At 44.5% G+C, this 26916-nt stretch overlaps 1 protein-coding gene across 1 annotated transcript in view; it reads left to right on the top strand.

Moving 5' to 3' along the window:
• The first annotated feature begins 10774 nt into the window (after positions 1-10774).
• The window catches only part of TECPR1 (tectonin beta-propeller repeat containing 1), a 39245-nt gene continuing 23103 nt past the window's right edge, over positions 10775-26916 (top strand). The window contains exons 1-7 of the mRNA XM_054042028.1: positions 10775-10858; positions 18128-18360; positions 21389-21571; positions 22044-22166; positions 23076-23201; positions 25541-25715; positions 25815-25915. Of these exons, the coding sequence (XP_053898003.1) occupies positions 18130-18360; positions 21389-21571; positions 22044-22166; positions 23076-23201; positions 25541-25715; positions 25815-25915 (939 nt within the window). The 5' untranslated portion in view covers positions 10775-10858; positions 18128-18129. The remainder of the gene's footprint in view (positions 10859-18127; positions 18361-21388; positions 21572-22043; positions 22167-23075; positions 23202-25540; positions 25716-25814; positions 25916-26916) is intronic.

Raw genomic sequence — 26916 nt, 5'->3', positions numbered from 1 at the left:
TAGCAAGGCAAAAGTAAACTGCAAAGGGGAGAGGGAATGACTTTTCTGTGCCCATTTTTGGCCAACATTTTCTGTAGCACTGTTCCCTTGTTCATATGCACCTTTTTCCACCAGGAGCTAAACTGACTCCCATGGGATCAGAATTTAGTCCTAAGGGAGTCAGCCAGACACTCCTTGCGTCTCCAGAGTGATGATCCAAACTGGAAGGCTCTGCTATATGCGGTCTTCTCCCTAAAGCATTTCATGCACACACCAGACCCTGACACCCCCCACCGCAACTAGAGGATGAGAGCAAGGCAGATGGATTCTGCCCAATTCAGGTTTACAATGAGTTTTCCAGTTCAGCTTGAAAGTGGCTTGCAATTAAAAATAATTGAATTTACACCTCTCTTTACTGTGTCACTAACATGCATAGAGAAGGCTTGAAAATGTTTTTTGTTTGTAAATCTCTTTCCTAATTTTTTATCCTATTACACACGCCAGCTCTTGTCTATCCTATTTTATTGGACTCTCTGGGTGACTGGAGAACAAATGGGATCATGACATCACAAATAACATCACAAAGTATGGGCTGGATGAATGGACTATAAGGTGGATAGAAAGCTGGCTAGATCATCGGGCTTAACGAGTAGTGATCAATGGCTCCATGTCTAGTTGGCAGCCGGTATCAAGCGGAGTGCCCCAAGGGTCGGTCCTGGGGCTGGTTTTGTTCAGTATCTTCATTAATGATCTGGAGGATGGTGTGGATTGCACCCTTAGCAAGTTTGCAGATGACACTAAACTGGTAGGAGGAGTAGATACCCTGGAGGGTATGGCTAGGATACAGAGGGACCTAGACAAATTAGAGGATTGAGCCAAAATAAATTTGATGAGGTTCAACAAGGACAAGTGCAGGACAGAAGACTCACATGCACTGCTACAGACTAGGGACCAAATGGCTAGGGATGTGATCATTCCCCTTTATTCGGCACTGGTGAGGCCTCATCTGGAGTATTGTGTCCAGTTTTGGGCCCCACACTACAAGAAGGATGTAGAAAAATTGGAAAGAGTCCAGTGGTGGGCAACAAAAATGATTAGGGGGCTGGAGCACATGATTTATGAGGAGAGGCTGAGGGAACTGGGATTATTTAATCTGCAGAAGAGAAGAATGAGGCGGGATTTGATAGCTGCTTTCAACTACCTGAAAGGGGGTTCCAAAGAGGATGGATCTAGACTGTTCTTAGTGGTACCAGATGACAAAACAAGGAGTAATGGTCTCAAGTTGCAGTGGGGGAGGTTTAGGTTGGATATTAGGAAAAACTTTTTCACTAGGAGGGTGGTAAAGCACTGGAATGGGGTACCTAGGGAGGTGGTGGAATCTCCTTCCTTAGAGGTTTTTAAGGTCAGGCTTGACAAAGCCCTGGCTTGGATGATTTAGTTGGGGATTGGTCCCGCTTTGAGTAGGGGGTTGGACTAGATGACCTCCTGAGGTCCCTTCCAACCCTGATATTCTATGATTCTATGAAATGACAAGAGATGGAAATGTGAGCAAATATAAAGGGGAAGAAATTTTATTTGGATTACTTGGGGCAGATTGTGACCCCCTTGCTCACAGCAAACAGAACCGTACAGCATGAGTAATCTCATTAAAGTTGATAAGACTCCTTGTGCAGTAAGGCATTACTCAGTGTGAATAAAAAGAACACCGCCTCACCCTACGCTTTATATGTTTGTTTTTGTATACACCGATATATCTCAAACTCCTGACAAATACTTAGGAGAAAAGCTCTCCCTTTTTTTAAAGATACATATAGTTTCAACTGATCACTGAGAAACGTCCCACCCCATTTCTCTTTAATCCTCCAAGGAGTCCCCTAGCAAAAAGTGGTAAGAAAAGAATTGACATTTCTTCAGGAACAAACAAGCCAAAACCCCAATTCATTAAAAAAAACCTTTCAGGCCTTCTTTGTGCATCACAAAGAATGAAAATGGTCCAAACCCATTTCTTCCCCCACCATTGGTAGGCCTTTTCTAGAATCTAGCTTTCCCTAAAGCCTGGCGTGATAGGAAAATCGAGATTTCAACAAAGACCTGAAGGTGAGTCATCTCCTCTCAGCCTCCCTCTCTAATTGCTCTTGGACTCTCTCTCTCTGTATTTTTTCTTAATACCATAGAAGGCAAACATTTCAGAGCCTTTGGATGAAATCACTTCCTGCCAGCCTGTGACTTGTTAGCTTTCAGTTTTGTTTTCAGTCCTGCGAACCACTTTCTCCGGAGCTGTTGTATTGCATTGCTAGACTGATCTTTTCCAGTTACCCATGGAAGAAAAGAGGAGATTCCCCACTTTTACAAGGGGACAGTTATAAAGGAGTTTATAAATAATATGCCTCAGGATTCATCCAGATACTGACCCCTTCTATGACCCTTTTTAACACTTTGGCAGTGCAAACAGATTGTAAGGCTGATTGATTCTGCTAGCTGAGGATTCCTTGACCCAGGGGAGTCCTTAGATGGTACAGAAATGACACCTGATGTTTTCCAATTTGAAAGAATTTGTACATCTAAACTGGGACTTTCAAAGACACCTAAGGTACTTGGAGGCTCAAGCATCCGAATCACTTAAGAGTCTTAGAAAAATCTCATCCCTTATTTACTGGTCATTGTTCATGCCACTTACTTTTTGCATTTCTCTCCTGCTGGACAATGATACTAAACTAGTCAGTTCCACCTCTGTTTATAGTCATTTTCACTTTCCTGCCTTAGTTTGTTGCAAGCATTTGGGTTGCAGGCCTTCAGGGGAATGTTTATTTATTTGCTTTGCTCTTAAAACACTTGCCACTGGAATTGTTTTATATTTGGTGCAGACATTTTTCTGTAATGGTCTTAGGTTTCATAAAAGCTTCATTCTACAAATGAATTGCCCTCACAGTGTCCTTTCAATTCTGTAAGTGTGTCTAGTGACTGTGATAGGTACATACAAATTACAATAGAAATGACACTTAGCAAAGCTTTTGGTATTTGAAAATCATGTAGTGGGTATGCGCAGCACATAAATAAGAAACAGTGTGAGCAAAGCAAAAAATCCCTTCAAATAAATAGTTATCTCTACCCCCAGATCATCTTTTTTCTGTCTTTGTAAACACTTCATTTCCTCTATTTTCCAGTTTGTATATTCACTAGATATTTAAGGTTTTTCTTGTTCTGTATTAAGCAGCAGATGTTGTTGGGCACTGACCAAAACTGCTCTTTTTATGGCTAATTCTGATCTCTTTATACCAGTGTAACTCCATGGAGTTGTTTTACACCAGTATAAGTGAGATCAGAACGGGGTTTACATATTTAAGTCCACATAATACATAGTTAATTGAAGTACTAGGCACATGTACAAGTATCTGAACTGATCTCTCAATGGGTCATACGTACCAATATTCAATTGTGGAGAAGCTCCTTTTGTACCCTTTTTGTAAACAATAATCCAAATAAATTTGAAACTTGATAATAAGTCATCTCAAAGACTGATGCATTGAAAATTCAGCAAAATTACTTAGTCCTTAAAAATCTGATACAGAGAGAAATAATAAAACTTGGGTTAAAACTGCTGGATTAAAAATTGTTCTGGAACCTCAGAATAAACTTTATAAACAGATGTTTAATCCTTGCTGTCTGTATGGAGAGATTCAGTATCATAAAGACAACGTGATATATGGTTTATGATTTATAACTCCGAGTATGTCCATAAATCAGTTGTTGGCCTCAGTTGCTATTGATAGTGCCTTTATAATAATAACAATGAGGAGTCCTTGTGGCACCTTAGCAGGGCCGGCTCTGGCTTTTTTGCCACCCCAGGCAAAAAAGCCGCCGGCCGCTCCGCCCCCCCCCCCCACAGGGGGGGGGGAGGGAGGGCGGCGAGCCCCGGCTGGGGCTCCGCTCTCCCCGGCTGGGGCTCCGCTCTCCCCCCGGCGGCCGGGGGGAGGGCGCGGGGGGAGAGGGTGGCCGGAGCCCTGGGAGGAGGGCTGCGAGCCCCGGCCGGGGCTCCGCTCTCCCCCCGGCGGCCAGAGCGCAGGGGGCAGGGCAGCGAGAGGGCGGCGAGCCCCAGCCAGGGCTCGCCGCTCTCCCCCTGGCGGCCGGGGGGAGGGCACCAGGGGGGAGGGCGGCCAGAGCGCCGGGGGGAGGGCGGCGAGCCCGGCCGTGGCCCCGCTCTCCCCTAGGGTGACCAGACAGCAAGTGTGAAAAATCGGGACAGGGGATGGGGGGTAATAGGAGCCTATATAAGAAAAAGACCCAAAAATCAGGACTGTCCCTATAAAATCAGGACATCTGGTCACCCTACTCCCCCTGGGGGCCGGAGCGCCGCGCCGCCCCCCTCCAGGTGCCGCCCCAAGCACAAGCTTGGTGGGCTGGTGCCTGGAGCCGGCCCTGCACCTTAGAGACTAACAAATTTATTTGGGCATAAGCTTTCGTGAGTTAAAACCCACTTCATCAGATGCATAGAGTGAAAAATACAGTAAGCAGTATATATATACACAGCACATGAATAGATGGGAGTTGCCTTACCAAGTGGGGTGTCAGTGCTAACGAGACCAATTCAATTAAGGTGGAAGTGACCCATTCTCAACAGCTGACAAGAAGGGGTGAATATCAAGAGAGGGAAAATTATTTTTGTAGTGCTAACAAGGCCAATGTAATCAAGGTGGACGTTGGCCATTTCCAACAGTTGATAAGAAGGTGTGAGTATCAGTAGAGGGAAAATTACTTTTTGTAGTGACCCATCTACTCCCAGTCTTTATTCAGGCCTAATTTGATGGTGTCCAGTTTGTAAATTAATTCCAGTTCTGCAGTTTCTCTTTGAAGTCTGTTTCTGAAGGTTTTGTTGTTGAAGAATTGCCACTTTTAAGTGTTATTGAGTGTCCAGGGAGATTGAAGTGCTCTCCTACTGGTTTTTGAATGTTACAATTCTTGATGTCTGATTTGTGTTCATTTATTCTTTTGCGTAGAGACTGTCAAGTCTGGCCAATGTACATGGCAGAGGGGCATTGCTGGCACATGATGGCATATATCACATTGGTAGATGTGCAGGTGAACGAGCCCTGGCTGGTGTGGTTAGGTCCTATGATGGTGTCCCTTGAATAGATATACAGACACAGTTGGCAACGGGGTCTGTTGCAGGGATTAGTTCCTGGGTTAGTGTTTTTGTTGTGTGGTGTGTAGTTGCTGGTGAGTATTTGCTTCAGGTTGGGGGACTGTCTGTAAGCGAGGACTGGCCTGTCTCCCAAGTCTGTAAGGGATCGTCCTTTAGGATAGGTTGTAGATCCTTGATGATGCACTGGAGAGGTTTTAGTTGGGGGCTAATGGTGATGGCTAGTGGCGTTCTGTTACTTTCTTTGTTGGGCCTGTCCTGTAGTAGGTGACTTCTGGGTACCCTTCTGGCTCTGTCAATCTGTTTCTTCACTTCACTGTTTCTGTTTTCTTCATTTATAATAATAGTTGAACAGAAAACAGTTTCTATGAGAATGGCTTTCAGTCCCAGATGCTGTCTGTAAATCAATTTTCAATCCTGGATACGATTTATAAATGTTGCAGCTCAGATCCCTTTTTCAGCAGCTACATTTCACAGAGGGTAATAACGATTCACAGTAAGTACAGTCTATACAATATGAGAAGAAGGTTTGCAAGGTTGTCAGTCACAGAAGCTAGCTATAATTCTGTATCTGACTATCTGGTTCCTGAAAGGCATAGTATTTTTAATTGAATCCTAGGCTCTTATGCCAGCATTCCAGCCTGCACTTGTCCTTTGGATCTTCTACAATCTGGAAAGAAAACTAGACACCTTTAGAAGTTAAAACTATTAAATTGCCTTGCCCTCCATAGAAATATTCCTAAAGCAATTTATAAAGTACTTCTAAACACTCTCTTTAAAATTAATAGTTTGAATTATATATTAAATGCACATACAACTGGCATGAACTATGACAGGTAGAGAGAGATATAAATGGTGCATTAGGGCCCAGTCCTGCCACGGACAAAGCAGGATTGGACCTTTTGCAAGAAAACGGCTTTATACAAGAGATATCCCACTGACACTAAAATGAAACAAATCTAGACTCTAGCGGGTCATAAGTAGATGTGAAAGATATGTTCAGTAGCGAGGACAGCATAAAACAAAGAAAGGAGAGGACAAACAACAAAACTATGTTGGGTGCTGTGTGTGGGTGTGTATTTATCACTCACGAGAGGTGCCAGAAAACAGACTTGGGTGACATCCTGGCACACTGAAATCAATGGGAGTTTTGCCATTGACTTCAGCAGGGCCAGGATTTCACCCTGGGACTGCACAGTTCTCTATTTTCCATAGGACAGGCAGAGCATGAGTTAGTAGCCTCCAAACGTCCCTCCACCACTGTGGGCCAAAAGCTTTTCCAGACCTATTCCATCCTTAGTCTCTTTGCTCTGACTGCCAGCAAGGGTGACAGTTAGTGATAACTGTGCTGGTGTTCAGTGACAGTTATCCCCCCAGAACTGGACTGAAACCAGGTGCTCTCTTCATTTGGGCCACTAGTTGGTAATATTGTAGCCATATACCACCCTTCCAGATTTAAACCTCCGCAATATAGACTGGTGGCATCCTACATCATCCCCTCATGGCCTGGAGTGGCCTTGAAGGCACATTGCCTCAGTTTTCCCCCTGCATTTCCCCAGAATAATCTAGTCACAGCCAAGGTCTTTGAAACAATATTCCCCCTCTCTTGGGGGTATAATTTATTCAGTGCCATTCAGTCCCCTTTCTGCTCACCCCTCAGGTTTAGGGCTTCCCAATCCTTCTTGGGACTGTGGCTTTAAGTCCCAGCCTCCCTGCCTTGCAAACTCAGCCCCCTTAAGTTAAGGGTTTCACAATCCTCTTTCTTTGGTACTGCGGTTTTAAGTTCTGGCCTCCCTGGCCCACAGAAGTACCTCCATTGAAGACAGGTGTAGGTGAGAGAAAAATATGCTTGACTGTTCTGACCCTGTCCCTTCCTTGGGTGGGTTCCTCCACTGGTCTCCTCTTAAATACGACAGCTAGTTCCAAGTTCTCATCCTTCCTCTCAAGACTCTGTACCGCTCCATCTTGCTTACAGATCTGATCTAATTTCCTTTAGTTCCACTCCACTGCCGGCAGTCCTATCTAACCTCCTGCCTAAACAATCGTTTGTATCCTGAGTCTACTGACATCTTTGTGGCTTCCTTCTTGTTACCCCATGTTTGGAACTTCTGTATCAAGGCAGAAATTCACCACTGTGCAGAGGGCCATTTCAAGGCCTATCCACCACTGAAGAAAGACCATACTCATTTGTTTTCTCTCCTTTGCATTGCTCAGAGACATGGCCATTGTCAGGGCATGTGGTGCATTACGTGACTGGGCTCTACTGTCTGTCTCACTAAGTGAAACGCAGCAGCTGTCTGACAGCACAAAGCAACAATATGCTATAGTTTAGGACAGGAAATGAAGCATCCTGTATCCAATTTAAACTTCATGGGAATGCATGAAAGAAGAATGGAATTACCCAAAATGGAATTTGTTCAGTACAACTTTCCCCAAGTCTAATGAAAAGTGTTATGAGATTTTAAGAACCACCAAGTGGTCAGAATAGTGGTTTTACATCTTGTCCAAGGATGGCACCATCGTGCAGAGCTGTCCCTTGGGTACGGTAAATAGGGGCGACCACTCCGGGCCCCGCACTATGGCCGTGTGATTGGCCGGTGCCGGGTGCAGTCAGTCTTGGAAATGATGGGTCAGTCCCAGAAGTGACATATTCGTCACTTCCGCCCCGGGCTCCACATCCCCCTAGGGACAGTCCTGCCACTGTGCACTGCCAGCAACACAGAGCCCCTAACATTATGCTCTCTCATTGCTTCTGTAGTGACTGAGAAATGCAGTAAACACAGTACAGTACTGAATCATCAGCACCCCTTCCTTCAGCCCCTTGAATTTTCCAGTCAGGTTACCCATTACCCAAATTACTGTCCAGGATCGTCTCTGCTTCCCCTGTGAATGGACAACCCAAGGTAGCATGGCTTCTGGCCATATAAACGTGCAGAAACATTACCTACTGTCAAGGACATCAAAGCATGAGGAGGGAATCCATTGTTTATTTGTCTGTCCTGTTAGTACCTGCTTGTTCTCGTCTTGCTAGAAAGAATAAAAACTGGAGAAAGAAAAGAGACTAACATGATGTCTTCACTGCTAATCTCTTTACTTACCCTCTCTTCGGAACAAGTCACTTACAAAACCTTTCAACGTTAATCCCCCAAAGAAAGACGTGACTATTTAAAAGAACAGTTCCCTGCAATGGTCTGTGATCCAATTGTCATCTAAGGATTGATCTTGGAGGTGCTGAGCATCTTCACCTCCTGCACTTTGCAGGATTGAGCCCCCAATCATCCCATATCAACTGCATCGTCTTTTCAATATAAACTGCAAGCTCCTTGAAGCAGGGATTTTCTTCCCCTGTGTTTTGTACAGGGCCAAGCACACTGATGGCATATAATAAATCACAATTAGGCTTCCTGAGTTTTCATTTTTGACCTGACACTGCTTCTCATTGCAAGAGAGGAAGCTCGTTACTTTCTCAAAGCAGGCGTACCACTTTACAATTAGGACGTAAGATCAAGTGCAGTATTAGTTCAGTATTTGCTGCCCCTCATGCAAAGCTACCTCATTCTCCACTTTCAAACCCCTCCTCATAATTCTTCTTTTCCATGATCCCTACAAAAAAATTGACAACAGTTAGGCTCCTGGAGTGCTGTGACCACTGCCTATCACCAACATTGTTTAATTGTTTCCTTGTATTTCCTTATCTGCCTGTATCTATCTGTTGTCTCTTTTCTTATACTTAGATTGTAAGTTCCTTGGGGACAGGGTCTTTTTGTTCTGTGTTTGTATAGCAGCTAGCACAATGGAGTCCTAATCCATGCTCTGGCTCCTCAGAGACTTTAAGGTCAGACAGGACCATCATGATCATCTAGTCTGAATTCCTGCACATTGCAGGCCACAAAACTTCACCCACCCACTCCAGTTATAGACCCATAAACTCTGACTGAGTTACTGAAGTCCTCAAATGATTTAAAGATGTCAAGTTACAGAGAATTCACCATTTACAATAGTTTAAATCTTCAAGTGATCCATGCCCTATGCTCCAGAGGAAGGCAAAAAACCACCAGGGTCTCTGCCAATCTGACGTGGGGGGAAATTCCTTCCCGATCCCAAATATGGCGATCAGTTAGACCCTGAGCATGTGGGCAAGACCCACCAGCCAGACACCTGGGAAAGAATCTGTAGTAATACAGAGCCCTCCCCATCTAGTATCCACTCACCAGCCGTTGGAGCTATTGTTTCTAGCAGTCGCAGATCAGCTACATGTCATTGTAGGCAGTCTCATCATACCGGGCTTAAATTCTCTTTGAGTATTTCTTGGAACCCCCACCCACCCCATCAGGGTTCTGGGCTTCAGCTGTGAGGCAGGGGGTCTCAAGGCTTTAATTCAAATTCCTCTGTTCAATCTAGCACATTTCAGAGGCAATTGTTTGTTGCAAAGATCTTCCTCTGCCTGATACAGATTTGACTGAGTCAGGCTAGGTCTACACTTCAGCGGGGGGGGGGGGGGGGGGTCGACCTAAGATACGCAACGTGAATAGCGTAGCTGAAGTTGCATATTTTAGGTCGACTTACCTGGCTGTGAGGACGGCGGCAAGTCGACCGCTGCCGCGCCGCCGTTGACTCCATTGCCGCCTCTTGCCGCGGTGGATTTCCGGAGTCGACGGCAGTGCGATCAGGGATCGATTTTATCGCGTCTTCACTAGATGTGATAAGTCGATCCCCAATAGATCGATTGCTACCTGTCGATCCGGCGGGTAGTGAAGACGTGCCCTCAGACAACCTATGCAGATGACCAACATCTAATGGTGGATAGCCACCTCAAGCTGATACTGCTAAGGGATGTGTTGGGGAGCTAGCTCAATGGTAGAGTACTTGCTTAACACGTGAGAGGTAGCGGGACTGATGCCCACATTTCCAATGTGCTTTAGTCACATCACTCAATAAACTACTGGAAGGTGCTCTGCCACTACGCTGATGAGGCCCTGAACAGAATAGACATTAGTATGGATATCACAGCATGCTGGGCAATCCCAGACCTCACCCCACAGAGATCCCCAAATCCCCTTGGGCAGGGGAGGGTCTAGTGACACTTCACCAACGCTGTATCACAATGGGATTTACTGGCATAGCACGCGTCGGGAATGATGGGCATGAAGATGAGGTTTCTACCCCAAGCAAATTACAATCCAGTTGCTGCTGTTATTAAATATTAATAAAGTGCTGACAGCATGCCAGGTGCTGCACCAGCCTGGGTCACAGCCATCCCTTCGCACGGCGCCCAGCATCAGGGGGCTGTGTCATGCCACCCATTGTGATGGCTGTGGACACTTCAGTGCGGGGGGCACCGGACTGGGCCTCCTGACCTTTATGGCTCCAGTGAGGGTGTAGTGGCCTGGGGCTGGCAGCAGCCTGTGCAGGGACGGGAATGGAGGGACCAGGTGTTCAGCTGCCAGCCTCCAAATCTCCCACCCACGTGGGGGCCATCGCCCACCTGCATCCCGGGGGGGAAGTGAGCCGTGGAACGCGATGGAGCCAGCTGACTCCACTCCCTAGCGAATAGCTGCCGGGCTTAGATCCTAGCTGGGATCGCGCAGCCAGTAGGCGAGAGGTTTACATTCGCACGCCCTTCCTGCTGGAGCCAGAGCTGTAGCGGCCCTAGTTGCTGTGGTGGCTGGGGCTGCTCGCGCAGCTGCGGACGGAGGCGGGGGGAAGCGGCTGGAGCGGGAGGAGGGGCTGCAGGAGGAGCAGGTAAGGGGCTGGTTCCCGGGAGGTGGTGGGGCGAGGGCCCAGGGCTGGAGCAGGCACCACCGTCTCTATTCCTGGGGCCAGCAATCCGAGTCTCCGGCTGGTGCCCGGACGTCTTGGGCAGGCTGGGGAATCCATCTCCCTGTCGACTGTCCCTCCCCCCGGGAACGTCTTTCACCCTCTTCTCCAGAGCTTTCTGCGGTTCGCTTGCTAGGATGCGGCGCGGGTCGTGTCCCCCTGTGGGGCTCGCGCCCCTTGTCCTGTTTCAGTCCTTGTGCAATGCATGGCCCCTGCTGCCCCTCTGGAACGGCATGATAAACGCAGTCGCTGAAGCATTCCTAGCCTCGAAAGGGTTAATTAACAATGGCTGTTTAACTGGTGCCAAAGAGCCTTCCTTGTACTATGCAGGTTTTATGCTGATGCTTTTGTCGCCAGACAAACAGGAAGGCACCAAAAAAAAAAAAAAAAAAAAAAAAATCCTGGGCCGTGGCACTAGGGTCATGCTGGGGCATTTGTTTTTGTTTTGCAAAGGGGGCTTTGAATAGCTGCTGTATGGTGCTTATGGTGACATCTGAAAACGTGAGAATTGCTGCAGCATATAACAAACTGCCCTCTTTGCTATGAAGCTCATATGTATGGCACCATTTCTGGTAAAAGAGCCCTGTGCCCCCCTGTGACTCCCCCCCATAGTACAACCCTAGTTATCATGAAGAGGGCATTTTGCACTCAGGCGGAACAGCACTTCATGGCCTACATATTTGTCAGGGGATGTGACCAGCCCCTGGGAGGAATATAGAGTGAACTTGGGGCTAGATAAACAGACTTTACACTGCCTGTGAAATGTTCCTGATAAACAGCTGCTTTATTTCCACCCCACAGTCAGCTGCCATTCAATGACACATAGTGTGTGATGTTTGTAAAGTGCTTTGAGATCTATTTGAATGAAAGGCAGTGAATGAATGGAAGACCATTATCATGGAGCCCTTTTATATTAGTCCTAGAAATACTTGCCAAGTGCCTTCATAGGGAATGAATGAGAAGCCTGTAGGTGTAAATTTTACATTGGAGCAAGAGAATGTCCATAGTGGCCCAGCCCACAGATCCATCTAAGCTGGCATCCTGCCTCCACTAGCGGCCAATGCCTGAAGAGAGAGGCTGAAAATCCCCTCTGAAGAACCCAAGTAATTTTTCAGTATTGTACACACAGATGGGGACTTTTCTTGACCCCTGTATGCCTTGTAGCAGGGCTTTTGAATGACATGTATCATTATGTTAATTTTAACCATAAATATTTATAGCTACTTCAACTATCTAGTTGTCCTAATTTGAGTGGGGAAGGAATGGATGATTTACACAGTCCTGGTCTGATTTCTCCCCCACCCCTGCATAATGGGTAACCTCTGTACCTACTGTAACGAGTGACCGCTGCAGCACTCAGCACCTTTGAAAACTCAGGCAGTATTTCTCTCTTTGGTGACCTGCTGCTGCAATGAATTCCACAGACTCCTAAATCCAATTCTCAAAAGTAATTTAAACTCCTAACTCACTTGTGAAAATTTTACCTGAGGTCTTTTGTTCAGTTGCCTTTACACTTGTTCATTGCCACACCCTTTATTCTCAAATAACACAGAGTAAACAGGAATTGCTCATTTTCCCTCTATCCTTACTATCTTGAATACCTCAATCTAGTCACATCTAACTCTTCTTCCTGGTTTAAGTAGCCTTAATCATCTTTGTGATCTTTCACGGTGTACAGATCCCTTCATATTGCTAAGCTCTTTCGCTTCCTGTTTCTGAACCTTTTCAGTCTTTGTGCTATCTTTTTTTAACCAGCATTGCACAGAGAGCCGTCCATATCTGGATTGATATTTGTTTGTCCTCCCTGTCTTAAGATTCCCAAGCATTCCACTAAAAACAAACAAACAAACAAAAAAACCTACTGTGCTCCAGGTAGATATCTTAATTGAGTTATCCATGAGGAGTCATTTTCCCTCAGGATCCGGCAAGTTGGGAGCCTGAGATCAGTCAAGGAAATGTAAGGTTGGAAAGGACCTTCAGAGGTCATTTAGTTCATCCCCCTGCAACGGGACCAAATATAATTAGACCACCCTTGACAGGTGTTTGTCTAACCTGTTCTTACAAACCTACAGTGATGAGGATTCCACAACCTCTCTTGGAAGCTTGTTCCAGTACTTAGCTACCTTTATGATTAGAACATTTTTCATAATATCTATCCTCAATCTCCTTTGTTGCAGATCAAGCCAGTTGTTTCTTGTCCTACCTACACTGGACATGGAAACATCACAATCCTTTTTAATAACAGCCTTTAACATATTTGAAGACATATCAGGTTCCCCCCCCCCCCCAAATCCCGCCAGTCTTGTCTCAAGACTAAACATATTCAGGGTTTTATTATTAATTATTATTATTATTAAACTTTCCTCATAGGATCATGTTTTCTAGAACTTCTGTTGCTCTCCTTTGGACTCCCCTCCATTTCTCCACACCTTTCTTAAAATGTGGTGCCCAAAACTGGACACCATACTCCAGCTGAGGCCTCACCAGAGTCAAGTAGAGTAGAATAGTTACTCCCTGTGTCTTTTATATGTATATAAAAGTATTTAGATACACACACAAGTATATGTCTTATAAAAGTAATAGCAAAAAAAAATTTTAAGTACATCAGAAGCAGGAAGCCTGCTAAACAACCAGTGGGGCCACTGGATGATCGAGGTGATAAAGGAGCACTCAAGGACGATAAGGCCATTGCGGAGAAACTAAATGAATTCTTTGCATCAGTCTTCATGGCTGAGGATGTGAGGGAGATTCCCAAACCTGAGCACTTCTTTTTAGGTGACAGATCTGAGGAACTGTCCCAGATTGAAGTATCATTAGAGGAGGTTTTGGAACAAATTGATAAATTTAACAGCAATAAGTCACCAGGACCAGATGGTATTAACCCAAGAGTTCTGAAGGAACTCAAATGTGAAATTGCAGAACTACTAACTGTAGTCTGTAACCTATCATTTAAATCAGCTTTTGTACCAAATGACTGTAGGATAGCTAATGTGACGGCAATTTTTAAAAAGGGCTCCAGAGGTGATCCTGGCAATTACAGGCCTACAAGCCTGACTTCAGTACTGGGCAAACTGGTTGAAATTACAATAAAGAACAATATTCTCAGACATCTAGATAAACGTAATTTGTTGAGGAAGAGTCAACATGGTTTTAGTAAAGGGAAATCATGCCTCACCAATCTACTAGAATTCTTTGAGGGGGTCAACAAGCATGTGGACCAAGGGGATCCAGTGGATATAGTGTTCTTAGATTTTCAGAAAGCCTTTGACAAGGTCCCTCACCAAAGGCTCTTACACAAAGTAAGCTGCTACAGGATAAGAGGGAAGGTGCTCTCATGGATTGGTAACTGGTTAAAAGATAGGAAACAAAGAGTAGGTATAAATGGTCAGTTTTCAGAATGGAGAGAGGTAAATAGTGGTGTTCCCGAGGTGTCTGTTCTGGGCCCAGTCCTATTCAACATATTCATAAATGATCTGAAAAAAAGGGGTAAATAGTGAGGTGGCAAAATTTGCAGATGATACAAACTTACTAAAGATAGTTAAGACCCAGGCAAACTGCAAAGAGCTACAAAAGGCTCTCTCAAAATTTTGTGACTGGGCAACAAAAAGGCAGATGAAATTTTATGTTTATAAATGCAAAGTAATGTACATTGGAAAGCATAATCCCAACTATATATATAAAATTATGGGATCTAAATTAGCTGTTATCACTCAAGAAAGAGATCTTGGAGTCATTGTGGGTAGTTATCTGAAAACATCCACTCAATGTGCAGCAGCAGTCAAAAAACTGAACAGAATGCTGGGAATAATTAAGAAAGGGATAGATAATAGGACAGAAAATATCATGTTCCCTCTATATAAGTCCATGGTATGCCCACATCTTGAATACTGTGTGCAGATGTGGTCGCCCTATCTCAAAAAAGATATATTGGAATTGAAAAAGGTTCAGAAAAGGGCAACAAAAATTATTAGGGTATGAAACGGCTTCTGTATGAGGAGAGATTAATAAGACTGGGACTTTTCAGCTTGGAAAGAGATGGCTAAGGGGAGATATGATTGAGGTCTATAAAATCATGACTGGTGTAGAGAAAGTAGATAAGAAGTAGTTGTTTACTACTTCTCATAACACAAGATCTAGGGGTCACCAAATGAAATTAATAGGCAGCAGGTTTTAAACAAATAAAAGGAAGTATTTCTTCACACAACGCACAGTCAACCTGTGGAACTCCTTGCCAGAGGATGTTGTGAAGGCCAAAACCATAACAGGGTTCAAAAAAGAACTAGATAAATTCATGGAGGATAGGTCCATCAATGGCTATTAGCCAGAATGGGCAGGAATGGTGTCCTTCAGTGACAGGGGATGGATCACTTGATGATTACCTGTTCTGTTCATTCCCTCTGGAGCACCTGGCACTCGCCACTGTCAGAAGACAGGATACTGGGCTAGATGGACCTTTGGTCTGACCCAGTAGGGCTGTTCTTATGACCTTCCTGGTATTACATCCCAGAATATTAGCCTGGTTATTTTTGCCATTCTGCTTTACTTTACAGTTAGTTATTCAAGTTTGTTGCAGGGTATTTTCTTAGTTAGAAAATGTAACTTGCACTGCAGTATTTTTCTAACACTAATTTGAAAAGGCTCCTTATCTTGGCTTTGTTCTTCCAAGGGTGCATGCAGTACACCATAGATCTGGCCCTCATCCCCATATGGTTGTTATAATGCTTCATACTTGCACAGTACCTTCCATTCAAAGAACTCTAAGCACTTAAACATTAAACACACAAGCCTCAGTGAGATAAATATTATCCCAATTTTACCTCTGTGGAAACTGAGGTGCAGAGGTGAAACGACTTGCCCAAAATAAGATGGGAGGTTTGTTACACATCTTCTATTCCCTAGTGCTGCACCTTAAACACAAGATGATCCTTCTTTCTGTTTTATGTTATCTAAGTACTTCTATGGCCCTCATCACTGCAGCTTCTCTGAACATCTCCAGCTCACAACAAATAGTAGTGATGATGGGCTACAACCAGAGAGGGAGGTCTGGGCTCAGATTAAGATCCCCAACAAGACAGGTCAGCGTATGTATGAAGATGCCACACCTGGGTTGATGTACATCTGCACTTGGGGTCTGTACCAGTGCAGCTACTCTTGCAAAAGTTAGGCATAATCTAAAACATAGAGAGGGCCTCTCTAGCAGCAGGGCAACCTCTTGGACTCAGTTGGAGTTGTGCTGCTGTAACTAACAGGAGAACTTTGCCCTTCATCTCTTCTCCCTTGGGTGACACATGTTTGTCTCTATTCTGTGCAACTTTATGCCCCTGTTAGAAACAATGGAGTGGTACTAGTCAGCATGTCTCCATCACTATTAGTTACGGGTCAGAAGGCGAGCAGGATAGTTTCCTTAGGCTCCTGTGAGAGCAAAGCTGCCCTTTCACAGCAAAAGAAACAATGGTGTGTGCTGCTTCCAAGCAGTGCTTCCCCTTTTCCTCTCCTTGTTTTGGGCTTTGCACAATAGGAAAAAAAAAGTGGGTTGGAAGTCCCTATAGGTGAATCCCACTTTTCCCATGGAACGAGTGGCTCTGAGCTCTCTCCACTGTTTCTCCAGGGGTGGGAGATGCAACATCCCCACAGAAAGAAGTCTTTATTCTTCTTGAAACAAACTTAGTGCTGGCCTGTTTGAATTCCATGTAGGAGTGCAAACAGGTGCCATCCCAGGACACCCTGCCCATGGCCTGGGGAGGTCTACTGGGCACCCTGCCTCAGTTTCCCTCCAAATTCACAGAATAATCCAGTCACAACCATAGTCTTTGAAACAATATTCTCCTGACCTGGAGTCTAACTTATTAAATGTCATTCAGTTTCTCAAAAGGGCACCTTTCTGCTCACCCCTCAGGTTCAGGGTCTCTCAGTCCCCCTTCTTGGGACTGTTTTCAGTCCTGGCCTGTAGGCTCTCTGCTCAGGTTTAGGTATTCACAGCCCACACCTGGGTTTGGATCCTCTTTTGAGTTTCCTACCCAGTTAACTAATCAGTTTCTTGCTTCTCCCAGGTGAGTGTAATAACCCCAAACACCTGTCTGTGTTGGCTAGGAGCTACTGGAGCCACTCACTCTGCAAAGCTCCTGGTCACAGGCCCTTAAAGAAACAGTGTTCTGGGATAGCCCTAGACCTTCCCTCTCCCCAACACTAACTGCTCTTGGGATCATTTTCCTCTTTTCCAGTCATGGCTTCATTTTTCTTCCCTGGACACGTGGAACAGGGTAACTACATTATTTGGCCTTAAAGGACCAGTATCCATTACAAGGACAAAAGGCCTGCCTCCTCAATTGAGAGAGGGGCCACAGAACCCAGGAAACAAGAGTCTGTGGGACAGCAAATGATCAACCAGGATTTTGGGGAGGGGTGGTCAGAGGTTCAAAATGCAGGGGACTGGACTAGATGACCTCTTGAGGTCCCTTCCAGTCCTACACTTCTATGATTCTATGAGGGAACTCTGGATCACCCAGCAGAGACCCCTGGACAGCCCCTACTGCTCCATGGAGGCTCCAGAGGAACTCTGCCTAGAGACAGGTAGGGACTGAAAGTAAGCAACACAGTTGCAGAGAATCTCCCCGTCTAGCTTCCTCTTCCTGGATTGATGGAGTCCATCTCGGCCAGTGCTAGGAGGAGATTGATGAGTTCCTGTGACTTTGTGGGCTCCTGGACACTGAGTGCATAAAGCTCAGGAGAGTGAAATCTTCTCTTTAGCCAGAGAGCACTAGCAACACAAACTCCATGCTGCTTAGTCAATGTGCCTTAGCCCAGTCCTGGAGGTCCCTCTTCTGGGGTGAGAGCAGTTCAGGCCCCATGTATCCATTCAACCTTTGGCTTCTCTTCTTAGCCTGAGATTGTTGCTGCTAATTGTATTGGAAGGGTTTGCAATGTAGATTCCAGTTGGTATCCCCTGGGCTGGGATTTCCAAAGGAGCCTAAGGTAGTTAGGTACCCAACTCTCATTAAAAGGCGATGGGATTTGGATGGATGAATCCCCTAAGCTCCTTTGAAAATATCATTCTTTGTTCTCAAGTTTAGTATCATTGGAGAGGGGCTCACAGTATTCAGTTCAGTTTCTGGGTCTGTTTGGGCTGGGAGTGGGGTTTGAACCCACCTCTTAAAAATTAGCCTCTACATTAATACCTCTTTCTTTGCCTTTCAGCTATGGCTATGCCCAACTCCCTCTTGTGGGCAGTTGATATCTTTGGGAGGGTTTACACTCTTTCTACAGCTGGCCAGTATTGGGAGCTCTGTAAAGACAGACAGCTGGAATTCAAACGAGTCTCTGCTGTCAAACAGTGCTGCTGGGGAATAGCTTGTGATCACCAGGTATATGCCTACGTATTCTCAAGTGATGTTCCAATCAGATACCAGGAAGAAACTTATGAGAATCAGGTATGTAAAGTCATGAGCACATCTGTCAAACTTGCCATGTGGTCTTCAGAGAGGGCTGGCAGTGAGAAATGTGGTTACTTGTCCAGACTGATCTGTTGTCCAGTAGTAAGGTTGTTTGTTGTGTAATGTGTAAATGTAAGAGCAGACAAGAGAAACCTAATATTTGGGGTTCAAAGTGAATGTGGCAGCTAGGGAAGGAATTCCTAGCTTCGGGTGGAGTTCTCCCTTCTCTGGGTACTGTGAACCATCCCGAGCATTCAGGGATTGTATTTATTTATTTATTCATTTATTTTAATCCCTGCCGTGTATTTCTGAAGAGCAGATCCTAAATGTCCCCCTAAATTCTTCCTCTTTCTTCCCCTTGCAAATAGCGTCCTCTTGAGCACCAGTCATCTCAGGTGGGGTCATTCAGTCTCTAAGTCTGATGTTTTGCTTCCATCAGTTAGCAATACCTGTTCCCTTATGAAAAAGTCACATGGAACTTAACAGCAACAAAGCCTGTAGAGTTATTTAGAAAAGGTTTAAAAAAATTCCCCAGGTACAATTTCCCATTAAAATCTACTGTCTTTTAAAAAAAACCTGTAGAAATGTCATTGTCACATTCTGTGGGGCTTCTCTGTAACACATGCTTCGACAGAATGCATTCATAAATTGCTTTTCTAAAAAAAAAAAAAAAAAACATGAAACCCCCCCCCCCCCCAAAAACCCACCTCTCATGTATTTGGTAAAGTCATTCTAGAGCTACGATCAAATGATTTTTTTTTCTTGTTTCTCTTGCTTTCTAAGGGATCACTAGATAAATGTAATATAGAGTGCTGTGTTTTTATTTAAGCAGGGGAAGGCATATTTTCCTGACCTTTTTATATTTTGTCTAACATTGATATAATTATGCACTGTGTTTTTAGAACATTCCTCCTTTTATGAAAACATTTTAAATGATCTTCGTTAAATATGCGTTATCTGGGTTGTAAATTCTTCCCTTTGTTTGGTCTAAAGCATGAAAAATAGAAATCGGAGATGTGAAGCTTTTCTGTGGGAACAAACTAAAAAAGTCATAGCTATCAGACCTTGAATAAGTGGATAAAGAATGTGCAAAGAAGTTTAGCCTAATAATATTGTATACAGTATAACCAATATTGAAACCTCTTGAATCATTTACGATCTTTGCACATAAGAGGTCTTACACCAGACAAGGGAGTGGCTGTGGACTAGCCCAATGTGACTGAGGAAGAGCTAGTTGGGTAAAACTTCGTGGCAATTTTATTTGATTAAGGTTCTTCGTTATGGGTTTTTTTCTTTTTTTTTTTTTAAGCATTGGGCTGTGTGTGGTCCTTTTAAAAATGTTGTTATTATGTAAGTGAACTTGGGCAGGTTTGACAGCATTGGAAACCAAAGTCATACAGTGTAGAGAGCAACGTGGCAGGTCAGCTTCTAACCTGGGGGGACACCTCTAAGGATCAATCAAAAGTATGTGAATGTCCCCACCTACAGGTCAAAACCTGGAATTGTTGTCGTTACCATAGAAACCCACAGTTTAGTGCCCTTTCTTATGCTGCATCGAATGCTGTGCCAAGCCCATGCAACATTTATAGTTGAATTCTGTTCAGTTCAGTCTAAGACATCTATGGTAGGGGATCGCAGTGGAATTTCCAAAGGGGTCCGCACCTCCATTTGAAATTTTTTTGGCGTCTGCAGATGAAAAACGTTTGAAAATCACTGGTTTATTTCATTAGGGGAACTGGGGTAAGCTATAACAGCAATTATTTTGCTGGTATTAGCTGTATCTCCACTAGGAGGGTTTACTGGTATAGGAATACTGGCAAACCCTTTCTAGGGTAGACAGAGCCTTAGGGTATGTCTATACTTCAATTAAAAACCCGCAGCTGGACCATGCCAGCCGACTCGGGCTAAGGGGCTGTTTAACTGTGGTGTAGATGTTTGGGCTCGGGCTGGAGCCCAGGTGCTACGGCTCTGCAAGATGGGATGGTCCCAGAGCTCTGGCTCCAACCCAAGCCCAAACATCTGCACCACAGTTAAACAGTCCCTTAGCCCGAATCAGCTGGCACGGTCCAGCTGCAGGTTTTTAATTGAAGTATAGACATACCCTGAGTCACCTTTCCATTAGGAATTGGACTACGGCCCCTAAATCCATGGCCACTGGTCACTTGATAGCTCTCTGATGTGGTGGCTTTCATTAGCTACCACCCGGGGCTGAACTTGGACCAGTACACTAGAAATTAAATGCTGCAGACAGTCCTGCAATCAGTAATGCTTTCTAGTATATGAATGGGAACACTTGATGGTGCGTCTCATTGTTTATTATTCCATGATCTTTGGTAATAGACTGAACAATTTAATGTCATCAATTAGAATGACACCCACCACATGTTTGTTAAAATGAAAAAAGAAGAACAGGAGTACTTGTGGCACCTTAGAGACTAACAAATTTATTAGAGCATAAGCTTTCGTGGACTACAGCCCACTTCTTCGGATGGTGCCACAAGTACTCCTGTTCTTCTTTTTGCGGATACAGACTAACACGGCTGTTACTCTGAAACTTGTTAAAATGAAGTAACTTCCCCCTTAGCATTATGCAGTCTAGTTGTAGCCATGTCAGTCCCAGGATATTAGACAGACAAGGTGGGTGAGGTAATATCTTTTATTGGACCAGTTTCTGAAGGTGAGAAAGACAAGCCTGAAGAAGAGCTCTATGTAAGCTCGAAAGCTTGTCTCTCTGACCAACAGAAGTTGGTCCAGTAAAAGAAATGACCTCACCCACCTTGTCCTCCTTAGTATTGGCATTAAAGGAAGGACACACTCTTTAAAGCCAGTAGCTGGTATCTGAAGGATGCTCCCTCCAAAGATGATATTAGCCAATAGCCAGTGTTTGGATGCCTTCTTGTTTCCCCAGTGGATCTTTTCTCTTGAGGTGTGGAACATCTGAACATCCCCAAGGCCCCATTTGTGACCTAACAAGGTTACATGACCTTACAGACCTGACCTGTGCAATTTTTCTCCTTTCTGGCAGCGTTGGAATCCGGTTGGTGGCTTTTGTGAGAAATTAATGCCCAGTGATCGCTGGCAATGGAGTGACGTGAGCGGGCTAAAACATCAGCAGCTTGACAGTTTCATGCTGCCATCACCGCACTGGGAGTGGGAGTCTGACTGGTACGTGGATGAAAATATTGGAGGGGAACCAACAGAGAAAGGGGTAGGTGAACAATACCGGCAAGAGATCCATTCTGGGAATCCACTCTGTAAAAGTAAAGGCATCTCCCATCTTCCCACAGCTGCTTCTTGCTGGGAATGGAGATCGCTATAGTATAGTGCTGGAGGCATCTTTTCCTAGGGCTATTGAAACCAAAGGGAGTCTTTCTGTTAACTTCAACAGGCTTTGTATCCAGCCCTGAAATGATAGCTATTGGATGCTGTTATTTACTATAACATCTTTATTATAATAAAAATAAAATGCTTTTCTATATCTTATTTGTCCTGTATGTATTGCGCAGAGGAGTTGAGATGTAGTTCATTAATGTCTATAGAGTTAGGAGATAAAAGCCCCTATGCATATGCAAAGTAATTTGTATTATGTTTGTAGGCGTGATCCTTGTGAAGAATTGTTCTGTGTTATTTAATGTAGCCATCTGCTTGCAATCTTTATGAAAGGAACTCTCTGTTTTTAGGGTTGGACGTATGCCATTGACTTCCCAGCTACCTACGCAAAGGATAAGAAATGGAATTCCTGTGTCCGACGTAGGAGGTGGATCAGATACAGGAGATACAAATCACGGGACACTTGGGCAAAGGTCTCTTTCTGTGTTTTTGTTTTATTTATTAGCTCAAGTGGTATATGAAAGAAGTGATGGCATGAGAGTGGGGAAGTTTGCCCTGCTGTCACTGCGGTTTGTGCTGTCTGCAAAGACAGGACCTTGGACTCTGCAGCTGCCGATCTAGCACCTCTCTCACCTCTTACAAATTCAAGGCTGGAATTTTTCAAAGGCGCATAAGGAAATTAGGTGCCCAAATCCCATTGAAATTCAGTGGGATTTATTTTAGGTGCCTTTCAAAATTTCCACCATAGCTTTGAATTTTTTTTTCGTTTCTAACATAAAGAGCTTCAGCCCAGCCCTCAGATCTTTGTCATGTGTTGATTTACAAGCTTGTGTATAGAGGCATAAGCAGGGAGAGGAATTCTGATCACTTGTCCACAGGCAGCTAATGCTACGTGATGAAAAACCCTGCTCCATTTTCAATAGGATTTTTCCCGGTGTCAGTCCACTAGCTGTCTGCATTACAGGCACATGTGATTGCTGTTTGCATGGACTAATGAGAGCACATGCAAAAACATAGAGGATTTATTTTAGTGACTGTAATGCTTGTGCAAGATGCTGGATTGACCGGTGTGGGAGCAAACGTCTAGGCTTTACATAAGAACAGTTATAGCCCCGGCAGCAAGAGTGCAGGCTTCTTCCATGCTGCTCCACAAATGTGGCCCCACCCTGTCTGAAGGAACAGCCACGACGGAGAGAGGGAGTCCATCCTCCATGCCTAGCCATTTGGCATCTAGGTGGTGGCTTTGTGAGGCAAAGATTTGTCTGCTAGAAAATGAGATAAGCCCCTCCTATCCCAGTGCACCAAATAGCCAGCAGGTATATGTGGGGTCAGGTCTTCTTCTACTTCAGCTCTCTAAATTTTTCTCACTCTCTTTGCTTTAGATAACATCCCATGATGATCCTAAACAGTTGCCAGATCCTTTCAACGATATCTCCATTGGAGGATGGGAAATCACTGACGAGCCCATGGGCCGGTTATCGGTCTGGGCAGTGTCCTTACAAGGAAGGGTATAACTCTTTTTTTGTGTGTATTCTTTATCTGCAGTGGTTTTGTAGCCATGTTGGTCCCAGGGTATTAGAGAGACAAGGTGGATGAGGTAATAACTTCTACTGGTGAGATAGACAAGCTTTGGAGCTACACAGAGCTCTTCTTCAGGGCTGGGAAAGGTACTCTGGGTGTCACAACTAAATACAAGGTGGAACAGAGAGTTTAGCATAAGTAGTTAACACACATTCTAAGAGACCATTCAAGGTGAAGTGGCCCATTAAAACCTCTGTCATCAGACAAAAAGAGGATGCTAGTGGGTTACAGGTGGTTGTACTGGGGCATAAATCCAGAGTATTTATTAAGACCATGATTTTTAGTGTCTAGCAAGTTATGAATTTGAGCCCCCAGATTCGTCTTTTGAAGGTGTTGTGCAGGTTTCCATTGAGGACGAGGACTGAGAGGTCAGATATGGAGTGATCATTTTGTGAAAAATGTTCACCCTTTGCTGGTGTTTGGTGTTTTTTTTCTTTTATCATTTTTCTGTGAGAGTTCATTTGAGAGCATAGTGATTGTTTGGTTTTACCCATCTAGTTGTTATTGGGCCATTTAGTGCATTGGATGAGGTACACCACATATGACAGACATGTGAAGGACCCAAGTATCTTGGAAGGTGTGTTGCAGGTAGGTATTTATCATCGTAGCAGTGGAGATACACCTGCAGGTTTTGCATATGTTGCTATGGTAAGGATCGGGTACCACTTTGAGTTGGTGGGTCCTGATCTGTGGGAAGCTTGCTTCTGATTATGAGGTTGTGGGGGTGGGGAGAGATATTTGAAGGCCAGATCACAATTGACTAGGTGGCTGTGAATCTCAGTGGTTAAGCCCAGACAGACGTTCTGCAAGCTAAAGCATTGCCTTCATACGCTGGTCCGGATATTTGCTGTTTGACCTGGCTGACAGGGAACATGGAAATAAAACCCTTTCTGTGATAGGCTGTTGATTGATGCTGCTTTATATCAAAATAGAGAGGGAGAGTTTAGAGGTGCTGTGTCATGGGTGAGTGCTTCTTCGGTGTGGAAAAATGAACCCATAGAAAGGATCCAATTTTGTTTAACCTTTTTTTGCGTTGAATAGGGAAAGGGAAAAGTTCAGCTGAGCTGAGCTGGCAGTAGGGTAATCTTGGAATCCAGCCCTGACAAGGTTTTACTTTATATGTATAATACTAAATGCTAAAAAAAAGTGTGCATCTCACATCATTTTCTTAGGCCCACGATGAAGTCTTTCTTATCCTTCCTCATGCTGTAAGGATTTCCATCCTTCACTCTTAGGCACATGTCTTAGCTGTCATCCTCCTAGCCATGGTCTATCCCTGACTTGTGTCTTAACAGGTCTAGAAGTAACTTTAGATGTTTGAAATGTAGTCTAGTGGCTATAACAAATACTCACTCCTAGGGTCTACTTGCATTTTGCCACTGGCTGGTTGTGTAGCATTGGGCAAGTCACTTATAAATCTCCCTGTGTCTCAGTTTCCCCATGTGGAAATTATAGCTCTCTGCTTTGCAGGCTTATTTAATTAACATTAAAGTGCTTTGGGTTCCCCAAGTGGAAGTCCTGCCAAAGCAAAATGTTAATAAATGTGGGGCTGTAGTGCTCACTGTCCGCCACAAGGAGAGCATATCAACCTAAGAATGCTCTGTGCTCTCTCCATATTGAACCTTCCCACCAAGCTCTCTCAAACATAAGGTGGAGAAACATGTGTGAGAGACTAGGACTGGCAAGCACAAAACCCTTAAAGTGGCATGTTCTCTCTGCTGCGTGTAAATGTTGGGCTGGACACCATCAAAAGTTATGAAAGCGGTGAGGTATTGGCCCTTATACAAATGGTGTCTGTCTAAATGGATAGCTCATTACAGTTAATGCCAGATCATGACTTTTTATCTACAGCAGTAACCTGAGTGTGTGAATGCTCTGTATTTTCCTAAGGAAGAAGGATTCTTGGCATACAGTTCAATGGTTCTAAGTTTATTTAACGTGCCTTGAATCATATTTAACTGCTCCGAATGTTGAAATACACACAGATCGTGTGGCAAGAGATCATGGGCCTGTCCAAATTGGCTTGCATCATAAAACCTAGTATATAGAAAAGCCTCCTCCCTTGATATACAGGGAAGTGGTCTGCAGTTGTATAATCTACTCAACTAATGCCACTTAAAGGTGAGAGTTCAAACGCTATAAAAGGAGACTTGGCTAGAGAAGAATGGTTCTCTCCTTTCTGTCAGGCTGCCCATATGTTTGCCTGAAAGGTTCTGACTGTTTTTATTAGGGTGGCATTTTTCTAAGGCTTTTGTGTCTGTCCTAGGTATGGTATAGAGAAGACGTTTGCCACCACAATCCAGAAGGCTCCTCGTGGTCCTTAATAGCCACCCCTGGAGAAGCAGTACAGATCAGCTGTGGACCATATGACCTCCTGTGGGCAACACTTTGGGAGGGGCAAACTATTGTGAGAGAAGGGATTGATAGAAATAACCCTCAAGGTAAAACCCTGTCATGCCATGCAGGGAAGTTGCTTTGATTTGTAGAGAACTTAACGAGAGTCTAATGAACAGTGATTCCTTGTTTTGTTTATTTGGCAGGAATTTCTTGGACAATTGTGGAACCCCCAAGCCCTGAAAATGGGATCCTGCACGTCTCTGTGGGTGTAAATGTGGTGTGGGCGGTTACTAAAGACAGAAAAGTAAGAGGCCTTGAGCTACATTTCTGGTTCTCTTCTCTGTATGTTTACAGTATGTTGCTCTTCTGTGCAAACTTATGAAATGTCAGGGATTTAGGATCTCTTGCCCCCTTTGCTGGGTAAGCTCCAGTGCCCCAAAATTGCAGGGGTGCTCTATGGCTCTTAGAGACTGAACCACCAAGAAGCATAGGGGTGTGGGGTGTCTATGAGAAGGCTGCTAAGCCACTCTCCCAGAACAGAAATGGGTTCCAGCTCGACAGCACACTGCTGTCAGTTTGGGATAATGCTATAGACAATGGGCCAAACTCAAGTCAAGCAGCAGCAAATGAGTGTAAGAGGAAGTTTCACAACCCTATGCTGGGGCGCCTTTACAGCTGCTCAGTGGTGGTTGTCGTGTATTACATCTGAATGTAGCCAGTAGAGTGGTATGTAGCGATAATGGGGATATGAAAAGAAACTGGTGGCAAGGAGCAAGGCACTGTGTGGAATTCGCAGTGAAGAATACAGAAGGGCCTAGAATGAGAGATGTACAGCCATTTCCCCCGCTATGGTGTTTGAGCCCCCTGGGAAGAGTGAAAACTGCTTATTTCACACAGGCATCTTGATCATTTCTAGCTGATGATCACTGGTGCTGATTCAAAGGTCAGAAATATGTACCAGTCCCAAAACCAAAATGCCTTTTCACCAAAGAGTTTATAGCCCCAGCACACTATGAAATAGGCAAGTTCGGTAGTCAGAATAGTTAAAGCATTAGTCTCTAGCCCCAGGTGACAAAGTCTACTGTGTATTTCTACACCTGGTGATTATTAAAATAGTTGACCTTCGAAAAGTCACCAATCCCTCAATCTAGCAGTGCTTTCGGTTACTGATCCAGGACAGAATATAGCAAATTCCACCTATGGGAACAAGAGAATAGTCAGTCCCTGCTTTATACTTTATAACAAAACAAAACAAAAATGATGGTTCAATCTTGGCTTCTTACCTAGGATGCTCATGTATGTGCA

The sequence above is a fragment of the Malaclemys terrapin genome, chromosome 10, assembly GCF_027887155.1.
Source record: "Malaclemys terrapin pileata isolate rMalTer1 chromosome 10, rMalTer1.hap1, whole genome shotgun sequence".
Classification (NCBI taxonomy): domain Eukaryota; kingdom Metazoa; phylum Chordata; order Testudines; family Emydidae; genus Malaclemys; species Malaclemys terrapin.
This window is presented reverse-complemented; position numbering and strand designations above follow the sequence as displayed.